Raw genomic sequence first — 13,509 nt, forward strand, 5'->3', positions numbered from 1 at the left:
ATTTCAAGATCTCTGCTCTTGCTGTACTTAAAAGTAGATGGTTTTTTCGCCCTTCCTCGAGTCATGGTAGAGCTGTTGTTTCCTTTGCTCCCTCTCTTTTCTCCACTATGATACACTTGAACCGGTTGGCACATGCCACGAACAGCACAAGATCTAAGGCTATCAAAGCTGCCGACAAGAAAAAGAACCGATCCATATGGCCTTCGTTCAAATTTGGGGGGATCCAACCTGGTTTCCCGTTCTTTGATGTGATCTTAATTACTAGAGTCACTATTATGCTGCACAAGAAACTACATGGACAAGCCGAGTCCTAAGCTCTTCAGCCCGTCCGGTATTTGAGATGCGAAGAATTCCCATTGTGCCACGTAAATGAATGCCTCGGAGACTCCCACGAGCACATACTGTGGAATCTGCCAGAAGATTCTCAAAGAACTTGTTTCTCCTTCGTTAGCGTATTTCAGTCTATATTGCTCTACGAGTCCAGAAAATGTCATGGCTATGATGGAGATTATCATTCCTATACCAATTCTTTGCAGCTCGCTTGGAGGGTTTGGATCTTTCTTTGTTATCTTGACGTATAATGGTGCAATGACCTTCTCGTAGCAGATTATGAAAGTCGATGTGCTTATAATGTCAAAAGCAGTCATACTGGCCGGGGCGATGTTGAAATTGAAAATCTGTGTGTTCATTGCTGCCCCTTGCTCGACGAAGAGAGAGAGGACTTGTACAAATACTATTGATGCTACAATGGTGCAGAACCATATTGGGAGAAGCCTTAGGACGCATTTTACTTGTGTCACGGTACAAAGATGCCATGGATTGGGAGTTTGGCCTTTACTTTGCAGCAACATCTTATCTGATGGACACATTCTTATTATTTAATATTTACGCATAAAATATTGCATATAAATAAAATAATACAGTTATATAAAATAAAATTATATTTTGGAGATTAGTAGATTACGAGTTCATTATATCAGAGATATCACCTTTGGTTATTTAAATTTATGTTGATGAAAAAAAACGTCTCCATTTCTTCGATCAAAATAATCATAATATATATATTTCACTAAATTTGCGACACTTTTGGATAACACCTTCACATTCTCAATAAATACACACACTCAAATTCTCTAATAAATATTTTTATCCCTCTCGGGTTTTTACATGTTCAAGAATATACAATAAAATTATAATTAATTAAATCATGAGATCAGTTATTAGATTAAAAAAAACAATATAGGTAGGTAAACGATTCTGAAGCAGTGTTTTATCTGATAACAATATATGTAGATAAATGAGTTTGAAGTAGTGTTTTTAAAATCGGATATGATTCTAAGTGTTTTCAAAACCGGATTCTATTGGTCGATTCGATCAGGGAACCGATTACGAGTCCGATCCGAAACACTCTAAAAAACCATTTTAACGGTCAAACCAATAAAAATCAATAAAAAAATCGGTCGGATCGACAATGAACTGGTCAACCTGTTTTCGTTTTTTTTTCGAAAAAATAATTTTCTTATTTTTTAAATCTTAAATATGATATTTGGTTATATATAAATTATTATTTGAACTTCGTTAAAAATATTATTTTAATAGTACTAATTTATTGTTCTTGATTTAAAAATATATATAATTATAATTGATATTTTGAATATATATAATAGATAGATTGCTTCGATCCCCGATCGTTTATGAAAATATTGGTCAGAATATTGCTCTTTTGACGATATTAATTTTTTGATCAGATAATCATGCATACAAGTAAATGAATTATTTTGTTTTTTATATTATTAAATTTTCTCCACTTTAATATTCGGATATAATGTACACTAATTTTTTATATTAGCTTAATATGATTGTTGATTCAATTTTCATTTTTTTTAAATATGTGAAATAAGTTATTGATTTAAAAAATAATATTTGAATATGGTTTGGGGGCCAGATTCAGATTGTCCATCACTCCAACATTGATAATTTAATCCATAGCTGCACAAAATGGCGTCAATGGTCTCCACTCTATCTGCCATTGTTTCCGGCTTACCTCTTTTTCGCAAGCCCTCACTTTATGCCCACTCAAACTGTAGCAGACTCGTATACCCATTTCTCCGCACTTCTTTCAATCCAATTTCGGCCCATTTATCTTCTTTCTCAAAAGCTCGAGCAATAAACTCATCAGGCCTAGATGAAGATTTAGTTGTTCTGGGCATTGAAACTAGCTGTGACGACACTGCTGCAGCTATAGTAAGACGACGTTAATGCTATTAGAGTGCAGTCAACTAACAGTGCACCCCATAATTTGGTTGATATTCATTGTGTGTGTGTTTTTTTTCTAATGATTCTTTTATTCGTATTGGATATATTGTGTAATTTGTTTCTGGGTATTGGTTATTTATGAAAAAATTATTAAAGTTTGGTTCTTTTGAACTTTTGTGAGATGATAGGTTCGAAGCAATGGTGAAATTCTCAGCCAAGTTGTGTCTTCTCAGGTATGCATTTATTATTATTATTTTCTTGCATATCTGCGTGGACTCTGGCATTTTCTTTTGAGGTGGAAAGAGTGATATTGGGAATCAATTATATTTTTCTTGAGTAAAGATAATCTTTGATGATATTTTGTTTGTGCTTTTCGGCATGGTTTATAGAGGTATTGGCATTATTTTAATTTAGCCTTTCTAGCGTGGTGGTTATGATTGCTTGTGCTTTGCCTTTTTAGATGCTCAACAGACAGTCAAAGTGATGCATCGTTCACAAACTTAGAATATATAAAAACTCCAACCTTTCACTCGTTGGAGAATTAAGATCTTGCAATTATTCTGATAGTGTAAGTAGCTTGTTTTAAAGTGTTATCTTGTTGCACATAATCCATACATGATAAGTGAAACTTATTATGTGGTGTGACCTAGCTTGGTGGAATGCTTATCCTGCCTTCATTTAGTTGTTCATTACCATTTTAATTAAATGTAAGAAAAGTTTTTTTTATTCAATAATAATTCTGATTATTGAACCTTATTCATATATGACTTGGCCACTTGGATCAGACACTCAAAGCTCATCTTCTAATTTCGTTGTTCAAATCTTTAGCAACACAAAAACCATTGTTTTATTTTTATTTGATGTAAGGATTTTCTTTTTTCCTTTTTTTTAATATCGTTCCTTAAATCCCATGTATCAGAATCAGACCTTGTAAAATTTGACCATTGAAGGAAGGGTGTCAGATCAATCTGATTGATTTTTGACCAAAAGTATTTGACTCATGGCATGATTAATTCCATCTCTATAGATCCATATCCTCGGTGCGACGTCAATTCTTCTTCCTGGGAGAACAATGAAGTGATGAGAACATTTACAGATTAAAATAATAATAATAAATTAATTCCCCATTGCTGTCATCCATTCTTGGTACATATTATGTGTGAGTTTTCTTCAAGGGCGAATAATTCTTTAATATTATGGAGTTTAGTTTTTTCATGCATATACCAAAATTTTATCTATGAAACACACTTTAGGTACGAGTAAAATATGTACTTCTGAAATTCATAAACTTGAATTGAGTGAATTTAAACTTCTGCATTGTTTATTCTGTGACAGACAGTTCCTTCAAGTTTATTGAAAAAATTGACCTAAGTATTTCTCATCAGAGAACTATTTGCTTTTTATGAACTGGTGGTCAAATGAAGATACTAGATGAAGCATTACCATTGGGAGAAATTAGTTTACTTGGTGTGAGCTTTGACCTTGTTTTCAATTAAGACTTTTTTAGGCTACCGACAGATTGACATTCTTGATGCACATGACCAAAACATTAAACTTAAAATTATGGGCCATGTGACACACCTTTGTCCCAGTTTCCAGTGTCTGACATGGGTGTTTGAATCTCAATATAAGGTTGCTTGTGTTTGATTTAATCATTTAATATCACTCACTGTGCTGGTTGTGTGGGCACAAAATTATCTTGTCTAACTTGTCAAGAAGAAACAAATGATTTCACAATAATTCATGCATTCGCAGTCTCGAGGAGCCATTAAGTGCTTGCTCTATTTTTCTCCTGTTGGTGCTATGGATATACTTGAATTGCGTAACAATCTTGACTTTGGGTTCGTGTATTTCGTTTACTTGGAGCTTACATTTTTTATTCTATCTTTTTAAGCAATCTTAAAAGTCCTCTGCATTGTCAGCATCTATGGAAAATCTGGTTGTGTACTACTATACTGTATTCACTTTCTGCAATGTACTCTATATACGATGATCAATCTCACAAATTTATCCTATTTTACTTTTTCAAAAATTTAATTACCAATCAGGCTAATTTTGTCCTCTTTTAACTTCATCAAGGCAGATCTGCTTGCCCGATTTGGAGGAGTTGCTCCTAAAATGGCAGAAGAAGCACATGCTCAAGTGATTGATCAGGTATAGAACTTAGTTACTAGATAATTGCTTTCATAATCTGTCGCAAAATACTCAACCCAGAGAAAGCCTTCCGAGCACTGAGCACAACGCCTGTAACGGAAGTCGTTATTGTGGAATTTTATTGCTCTCTCTCTCTCTCTCTCTTTGTCTATCTATATATCTATATATATAATATAAAATTCACCCAGACTGGTATGATTCTTTCTTAACTTCAGGTGGTGCAAGAGGCTCTTGACCTTGCTAAACTAAATGAGGAAGATCTTTCTGCAGTTGCTGTGACTATTGGTCCTGGTTTAAGCCTTTGTCTGCGTGGTAATTTCATGATAAGCCTTCAGTCTCTTTTGTCTGCCTATCTTGAACACTGTCCCTGTTTCTCCTTCTGGATACACATTTAAGAAATGTGACTCTTTAAATGTATAATATGGCATTGTGTTTCGTTCATTTTACATTCAAAATTGTTCAAAATAATTGCATTTATAAACAAAAGAGTCAAAACATTATTGTTTCATTTGGTTTTATAAGATTATATCTGGTTGTTTAATGATATGGGTGAGAGAAGCACCTGAGTTTACTGGATTTTCATGTAGTTGGTGTGAGGAAAGCTCGGAAACTTGCTGGCACTAATGTTTTACCAATCATTGGTGTCCATCACATGGAAGCACATGCTTTGGTGGCTAGGTAACGGTGGATTGTGTGAAAGTTGTACATCATCACTGGAGGAATAACATAAATGCATCAATTGCATCGTTCGAACTCTTGCTTATTCTATTTTAAATCCTAATGCTTACTTTTTATCAGTGTTTTGTCAGTTATTCCATCTTAAATCAATTGACCAAGGAACAGTTAGTTTTAAAATTGCTTGGTAAGATTCTATTAGTGAAGGTTATAGTGTGATCTCGTTATTGTTTCAGTTTGACTCACTTTTGATGACAAGATATATTTCTTTTATGTACAAACCTCGTGCTGTTATCTAACAAATGCCACAAACTCAAACTTGTTTGATGGAAAATTTTTAAAAATAACATTAGTCAAACTAAGTTTTTAAAAATAACTCTCCTCAATTGTATTTGAGTTTATTCAAATACTCTTGAGAGTGGGTTAGCTTTTTTTTTTTTTTTAAAAAAAGTTTGACCAGTGTTATTTTGCTAACTATTTCCAAAATCTCTTATGCTACAGGCTTAACAACAACATGCTTCGTTCCTTGTCTTTACGTAAATGTACCTTGATAATAATGATAAGTCATATGATATGATTTCTAAATGTACATTATGTTTGTGTGCTCTTAAGCACCGAAACAAACTGAACTTGATCTTTTGTTGAATAATATCCGTATTCTGGATGAATTATATAGGTAAGAGATAAGTTTTTATAATATAACAAAAGGTGATGAACATTTGAAAACTTACATATTGCTCACTTCTAGGTTGGTGGAAAGAGAATTAAAATTTCCTTTCATGGCCTTGCTTATCTCAGGTATGATAATTAAATCCCTAAGATTCTTTTTCTTTTTTCCTTTCCATTTTTCAATTACTTTAGTTCTCGTACATTACTACTCGTACAAATTTCGAAAAAAATTGTTGGTGATTACTGCAAATGGGACACTACTTACAACAACAGCCATTTAGTCTCTTTCACCTATCTTTTGGTATGCATCAGCTTACGAAGTTTACCATATATGTATGGTCTGTGTTTTCTTAGGAGGCCACAATCTTCTAATTCTTGCTCGTGATCTTGGCCATTATATACAACTTGGAACCACGATTGATGACGCAATTGGTGAGGCATATGACAAGACAGCCAAATGGCTTGGTCTCGATCTGAGGAAGAGTGGGGGCCCTGCACTAGAGGAGCTAGCTCGAGAGGGTGATCCCAATTCCGTTAAATTCAAGGCAAGATATCTTCCTAAAAGCAATCTTAATTTTTTTTTATTATGTTGTGCTTGTTATTTTTTTTAACAAGATAATAGTTTGTTCTGCCACAGGTCCCTATGAAACAGCATAAAGACTGCAACTTCTCCTACGCAGGTCTAAAGACTCAAGTGAGGCTGGCAATTGAATCCAAAAGCATGTAGTATTTCCTTGTCATTAATTTTACTCTGGACATCATTTATCACCATATATTCTTATCTTTTTTTTTTATATATTGAGACCAGGGTTAATTGCCAAAAATATGATGTATATCTATCTATGTCCTCGTTTTATCCATAATTGAGAATAAATGGTGTATCTAGCACTTCAGAATTTGTCCCCCTAGTGAGCAAAAAGCTAACACATTGTAGTAGCCGTCATACTTATGGTGTTGGGAATTATGGATCGGATCCATGTCTTTTGCGGTTGTCTATGTGGTATAGCAATTAAAATATGTACTTAAGCACTTGTGCAGTCGGAAAAATTTTGATTGCATTATCACCACTAATAATGGTATAGTGGTGGATGTTCGGCTCTACACTTAGAATTTCAGTCAAAATTATATTATTAGGTTATCATGGATTGCAAATTGGCACAATTATTAGGAAGGAAATGTATGGAAGTAGCAATTGCTCTTACTGATAGATGTGGCTGTTTACATGGCATAACAGTCAAAATGTAGTGTTTGGACTAATATATGATTTAAAAAAATTTGGGTTCTACTTTTGGTACAACAGGAAATGCTCAATTCTGCATATGGCATATGTGAGGTGGTGTATTATGAAAGTTTTCTACGTGTTACATTTTGTGCTCGAATTCATGCAGATAGTATACATGTATTAGTCTACAAGCTTTCACATAATTCGTATATCATTGATGTTCTGCAGTGATTCTGGAATCCCAATCTCTTCAGCCAGTACTGAAGACAAATTGGCCAGGGCCAATATTGCTGCCTCTTTCCAGGTAATTAAGTCTGTGATTTTTTCTTGCTTTATAACATCTTTATCATGTCTATCGTCATAGCTGGATTTCTCGAATTGTTTACCTCCTAAATATGCCTCGTGAAGAGAGTTGCAGTATTGCATTTAGAAGAAAAGTGTGAACGAGCAATTGAATGGGCATTGAAGATCGAGCCTTCTATAAAGCATCTGGTTTGTCAAAATATGTTTTAACTGCTCTTTATCCACCACATTACATAAAATGCAGCTATTTTTCTTTTGTTTTGTAATTCAGTTATTCTTAAATTTTCTGGTTTGTGATCTCCATGCTCTATTTTGCGTTGAATAGGTAGTCTCTGGTGGTGTTGCATCCAACCAACATGTTCGAGCTCGGCTCAACGAGGTTGTGGGAAGGACTGGTCTGCAACTTGTCTGCCCACCTCCTAGTCTTTGCACAGACAATGGTGAGAAATTCTTGTTTGCATTTGTCGCTTTGTAAGCCATGTCAATATTAAGTTGTGCCAATTATAGTCCCGATTAAAAGTAGACATATGACATTATGATGTAAAATTCAAAATTTACGAAATTGTTGCTACACCTGTCATGTTTGGTAGGTGTAATGATTGCTTGGACTGGAATCGAGCATTTTCAAATGGGAAGATACGATCCTCCACCACCTGCCTGCGAACCTGCGGATGCCTTGGTTTGTCACTTCTTTTTTGGTTGTTGGAAGTTTATAATGTGACTGCATTTGGTTTGCGAACGCTTTTCACATGTCCAGCTCTCTCACGCTCAAACGGCACAATTTTCATGTTGTCTGTCTCCTCCACCCTTTCAAACGTCAACCGAAGTCTGAATGTTTTAAACCCAGCTATAAGTTTGCAATTTCTGTTGAATATAGGCATTGGATTAATGAGATGTTATGTTTCTGCAAAGACTGTATTATGTTTTTTTGGTAATCACGGTGTATATTCTCTGTTCACGACTAGAATATTCACTTGAGTTTTGTCTATCTGGAACTTCTGAAAAGTGTGTGTTTAATGAAACAGCTTGATCTTCGACCGAGGTGGCCGCTGGGGGAGGAATTTGTCGAAGGAAGGAGCGAAGCTCGTTCGTTAAGGACCGCGAGGATTCATCCATCCCTCACCTCTTTAATCCAGGCATCTATGGAACGACAATAGTAGTCTCGGTCATGGGCTTTTACGAGATGGGAAAAATTAGCTAGCGAAACATAGTCAAATTCCCTCGTTTTTCAATTGTCCCAACTTACTTCTTCATTTCGTAATTTTTCCCGATTTAATCCTCTCGTTAATTATAAAATTAAATATAACGAAAAGTAAGCATATAACCCACAAATAATTCCCTATTTAGTCTTCTACTTTATCATATTTTCTCAATTTAATGTCTATTTGTTTCAAATGTCTCGAATTAGTCTTTCATTTTAAACAATTTTCTCCGTTCAGTTTGATAGTTATAGTGCTATTTAACTATAACAAGGACAAAAAAAAAGCATTTAACCTATAATTAACTATTTCAACAAGTCAAAAGCACCTTTTTTTTTTTCTCAATTCTTCAAAATTACATAAATATTGTTTTGCTTTCTAAAATAGTTATGCTCATTATGTAACTAATTAGATATATTAAATTTAATATTATGCTTTTTTAACCATATAATGAACAATCAATTGTATGTAATGTCAAGGTTGTATTTTCATTTTAGGAGAAATAAATGTGCTTTTGATCGGATGAAAAATGTTAGTTGTGTCACATGCTTATTTTCCATATTTTTGAACCATAGAGTTAACGGAATTATTAAACCAAGGAAAATAATGTAAAATGGAGAACTAACTCGGAGCACTTGAAAAAGGCTCCGCGTCCATCGAAAGTCGGTAACCTTCATCGCTCGTTCAACTGTCCTTCGGACACAGGGTCGGGAAGTACCATACCTACTCTACATTGGCAATGAAAGTAAACAACAGAGTTGACCGCTCAGGGATAGACTTGGTTCCTCAGTGACTCAGAAATGCACCACCATATGGTTTCGCGGGCAACTAAGTTTGGCATCCAATTTACCATAACTCCACCAGATTAATCCATAAGTTAGTCATCCAAATTACCATAACTCCATCAGATTAATCCATGTCCTAGAAACTATATGATATAACTAATTAGATACACAACCAACAAAAATCTCAGCATGTACATTATTAGAAATCGTATTTTGTCCTTCCGCTCTTCAAAATTAGGCACAACATATCCGACATGTCGGAATATGATGACCAGAAGTTCCAAGCCTCCAGCATAAGTCGTTTCCGTGATCCCTTGAAATGAACTACCTGAAACCCAAAAACAAAACCAAATTTTATAGTAAATCTTATTCAAGAAGCCCGTCTCGAAGGGAAGAAAAAATTGATTTTTAATCAGTGGTTTATTCATTGAGAAGTGATATAAATGTTCTTACCTTCACATCCAAGGGCATTCCATGAAACTGACCAGCACCCTCAGGTGGTGTCCAATTATAACTAGAACATGGTAAGAACAGGACCGAAGCACCACTGATTTTGTCTAGGAAAGCCTCTCTTCTAGAAAACCTTCTTCCATTAAAATTAGGGTCAGATTTTACTATCCATGCAAGCGCTAATTGATCTCCAAGCATCCGGGAAGCTTTCATGAATTTTAAACTGTAAACTTCCAGCACTTCATGTAAGAAAGTCATTCCCCTGTGATAACATACAATTATCTTAATACAAGGGGGGAAGTACAATTTAGTAACGAAAATTCCAAGTTCAAACATATTAACACCAACTACAACAAAAATATTCGCAAATTGAGAGATTCAGCAGAAAAAAGGAGAAAACACGGTCAGTTTTTTCAATGAGCAGTTTTATAGTACTCTCGGGCTTCTTATCAAGTTAAAGCCATGCTTGCATTGTGTCCCTTCATCACCACACGAAAACAAAAAAAAAATTGCCTCTCAATCGAGCAGTTTCTGCCCACAAAAGTTTCTTCTAGGTGTCTCCTTGATGATTGGTTACTTCTTAAATATATTTTCCCAGTTACTAGTTAGGTTGTAGAGGACAAATGATAGAAAGTGCACCTTCGAATTCCCTCAGCAGTGCCCCTTACTGCTATAAATCCTGAATTCAAAGGTTGATTGTGGTTGTTCCGGAAGGTAAGAGCCAGATCAAAATTTGGATATTCGGTAAATATATGTCCCAGGTCATTCACCACTGCTATATCCGAGTCAGTAAAAATGAAATGACTTACTTGTTCCCGCTTCTGAGTCATCTTTTTAAGCTGTATTTCTAGAAAAGCCTGGAGAAAACACATAGCAAAAAGGAAACAATTACATTCTTAAAAAATTAAAACATGACATACTATTAACAAATAAAATCTCAGAGGACTTGCTCTATAACACAAAGTATGCACCAAATAGTACTAATCCAACAAATTCAAGTCAAATAACATATTTATAAAAACAATTGCATTTTGTATCACAGGAAACATTAAAAAAGCATCAACATATACGTTGAAACTAAGGTAAAATAAGAAATATATAGAAATTGTCTCCATTTTTCAAGCATGCCTAATGCTCTTACAATGTAAGACCTGATTCTTTGAAGCATCAACTTGTCTCGCGAATATTCACCTTGTATTGATTGTATAGTAACCATGTCTCGATGCAAACGAAGCTCCGACGCTGGATCAGTAAGGATGAAGATGTTGCTTTTGGGCATAGTCACCTACACATTGATAAGACATGAATTATCCTTGTTTAGATTAGTCGTTCTTATCCTTACGAGCTGAATCAAATATAAATTCAGAATTGTCGGAAAATGTGTCATGCCCCATGATTCAACATATAAGTTTGTTTAGAAAATAAAAATGGAAAAAAACATATTCTTTAGAGGATTGAAGCCTATATTGCACAACATAAAATATATTATTTATCCCAACCAACAATCTCAGTTGTGGAACAGTTAGTTTTTCATTTTTGAAATCTCAAGTGCAAGTCACACTAGGGGATCATGTGAATGGGTAAAAAATTTCAAAAAAAAAAAAGAGAAGATAATAAATTACTTAGATGCACCTGGATGAAATTTATAAACACATTCAAGATTGCCATAGATCTCTCCACCTTATTGTATGAAGTATTCCCTACAGTAACATAGTCAGACGGTCTACCAGAGACCAGTCCATCAGCAGCAGAATCGTAGGCAGCAAACATCGAGACAAAAGCAACATGTTCCCCAGAGTTAGGATCGTTAGGAAGTAATCCAAAACTTGTCTTGTTGAGAGCCTTGGTTCCTGATTCACAATTTTGTCAATTTAGGCAAATCAGTTCAAACCATACCCAAAGAACTTTTTTTTATGGGCACCTTGATTTGATCGCAAAATGTCCAAACTCATGAAATCGAGAATAGACTAGGTAATGACATAGTTCAGTGCCACAAATACATGCTAATAGCATGATTCGACATGTTTTCCCACAAGTAATCAAGATGTAAACAAAATAGGATAAAAAGAACTTGCACGTGCTTATATCTCAAATGTAGCTAGTGAATCATAAATAAGGGGGAAAAAATACTGTGGATATTGCGAGATTTCTTATGGCAGGTATCTGATTCTATAATTGCAAAATATCAAGAGTGTAGCAAGAAGGTTCCGAAAAAGAATTCATGGATATTAATCATTTGCGAGTAGAGAAATTAAGAACTAACAATGAAATAGTAATTCCTTTTCCTCTCTTATAAAGTAAAGGGACTAAAAATACCTTGGCAATGGAGACGATCAGGCAGGCCTTCACCAGCCGCTGGTCCAAGAACAAGATGATCAAATTTCATACGCTTTTCACTGCGCAAATCCCCCGAATTTGTTAGCTTCTGGAACTCCAAAACTGAAAGGAACATACATTTCTCATTTCGTTGTACATACATAACAATAACAACACATCAGAAATTGATTGAGGAAATCAGAAAGCATCAGACTAGGAACCTGAGAGCATATGAGGAATTATAACAACTGCAGGCAGCAAAAAAATCAAACGCTTCCATCCGACGCATATCGTCTTCCACTGCATATTACCCCGCTCTTCAAACCAAATGAAGCTTCCAAAAACTCCAGCAACGAGAGAATCTCAATCCATCACTGCAATTTCATTCGCAAAATGTCCTGCACTTTGATCCATGCAACTGGAGATTTCACAAAATTTATCGGGTAAATCTTGGATTACTGATCGTAATGATTGGGGGATCGAAGCTGATTGGCCGTTTGTTTAGATAGATGGAGACCGATAAGCATTAATGAGCCTCGTAGGCCGTAGCCCATAACATATGATGGGCCATCAGATCTGAAAAATACAAGAAAGCCCATTCATTCAGAAATAAAGAGCCCATTACGCCTTCTCCTTTTTATTTGTCTGGTTTGGTTAAAACTTGCCCGAGGTGTTTACAGATTTAAGGGCACTTTTTATTTTCCACCTATTTTGCATTTTTTCCCTTTTAAAAAAAATCCCAAAACAATATGACTTCCTCGATTTCTTTCGTAGGTCTGCCATGGTTGCATCTGTGAAGTATGAATCAAAACATTTGGTACCAGCAAAAAACGCAGAGAGTGGGGAATACAGCTTATTTTGTTTGATTACTTGAAAGCATACAAATAATAGCTACAACATGACAAATCCATTTTACGCAGGCCACAAGATTCAGTATCAAACTATTTAACACTGTAGAATTATTTGTATCTAACTACACATGCACGCTTGACGTCTTTAATGCTTTCTTTCGGTAGCCAAGAATTCGAGCATCGAGTTCACGAAATGGTGAGACACGTTCTCATGCCCCGCCACTCCTTCCAAATAATCTTGCCTGTTGATCCAAAACTCTGGTGCATCCTGCAACGTTTATAAAGATTTCGAATTTCAAGTCTTTTACTGACAGTTGAACCTAAATCACCGTTGCTTGATCTCAACCTCATAGTAGCAGCAATCATCACACTGGAGCTCAACCCAAATGTGCATCGAGTTGCTTGAATTCAAAAAGCTCAAACTTTTATCGAAGTAGGCATTTTACTCGGTGGGTCAGAATATACACAATTTTCCAACACCGGTAATCACATTTCCAAATATCTTTTGATGATATAGTACAATTATATTTATAATATGACAACACAATAGAAGATATCCATGCATATATTTTCCAAAGAGCATTTTTAAAAAAATGCAGTATCACCATTCACCAACTCAAACTTATTTT

At 35.1% G+C, this 13,509-nt stretch overlaps 3 protein-coding genes and 1 long non-coding RNA gene across 5 annotated transcripts; 1 reads left to right on the forward strand and 3 right to left on the reverse strand.

The window, feature by feature from the left end:
- Nucleotides 1-290: 290 nt before the first annotated feature.
- Nucleotides 291-869, reverse strand: LOC140957671 (protein NRT1/ PTR FAMILY 7.3-like). The gene has a single exon (XM_073415011.1). The coding sequence runs from the start codon at nt 867-869 to the stop codon at nt 291-293; it is 579 nt and encodes a 192-aa protein (XP_073271112.1).
- Nucleotides 870-1,946: 1,077 nt separating this feature from the next.
- Nucleotides 1,947-8,555, forward strand: LOC140970685 (probable tRNA N6-adenosine threonylcarbamoyltransferase, mitochondrial). The gene is made up of 13 exons (XM_073432532.1): nt 1,947-2,244; nt 2,445-2,489; nt 4,336-4,410; nt 4,626-4,722; nt 4,998-5,088; nt 5,834-5,883; nt 6,109-6,299; nt 6,392-6,477; nt 7,205-7,280; nt 7,385-7,468; nt 7,605-7,719; nt 7,870-7,958; nt 8,305-8,555. Exons 1-13 carry the CDS (start codon nt 1,999-2,001, stop codon nt 8,434-8,436), a joined length of 1,377 nt encoding a protein of 458 aa, XP_073288633.1. The 5' UTR covers nt 1,947-1,998; the 3' UTR covers nt 8,437-8,555.
- Nucleotides 8,556-9,311: 756 nt separating this feature from the next.
- LOC140970686 (uncharacterized) lies at nt 9,312-12,643 on the reverse strand. Of its 2 annotated transcripts, none has more exons than XM_073432534.1 (7): nt 12,251-12,643; nt 12,030-12,152; nt 11,394-11,563; nt 10,855-10,998; nt 10,353-10,570; nt 9,717-9,975; nt 9,312-9,591 (listed from the first exon to the last, which is right to left on the reverse strand). In XM_073432534.1, the coding sequence occupies exons 1-7, from the start codon at nt 12,333-12,335 to the stop codon at nt 9,463-9,465; spliced, it is 1,128 nt and encodes a 375-aa protein (XP_073288635.1). In that variant the 5' UTR covers nt 12,336-12,643; the 3' UTR covers nt 9,312-9,462. The 2 variants fall into 2 exon arrangements, with proteins under 2 accessions (XP_073288635.1, XP_073288634.1); XM_073432533.1 differs by having other exon boundaries at nt 11,346-11,563; nt 12,251-12,635.
- Nucleotides 12,644-12,876: 233 nt separating this feature from the next.
- On the reverse strand, nt 12,877-13,424 carry LOC140960268 (uncharacterized). Its single transcript, XR_012172137.1, has 2 exons — nt 13,227-13,424; nt 12,877-13,148 (listed from the first exon to the last, which is right to left on the reverse strand). It is a non-coding gene; the product is annotated as an uncharacterized lncRNA (long non-coding RNA).
- Nucleotides 13,425-13,509: the final 85 nt, after the last annotated feature.

This window comes from Primulina huaijiensis, chromosome 2 (assembly GCF_012295235.1).
Source record: "Primulina huaijiensis isolate GDHJ02 chromosome 2, ASM1229523v2, whole genome shotgun sequence".
NCBI lineage: Eukaryota > Viridiplantae > Streptophyta > Magnoliopsida > Lamiales > Gesneriaceae > Primulina > Primulina huaijiensis.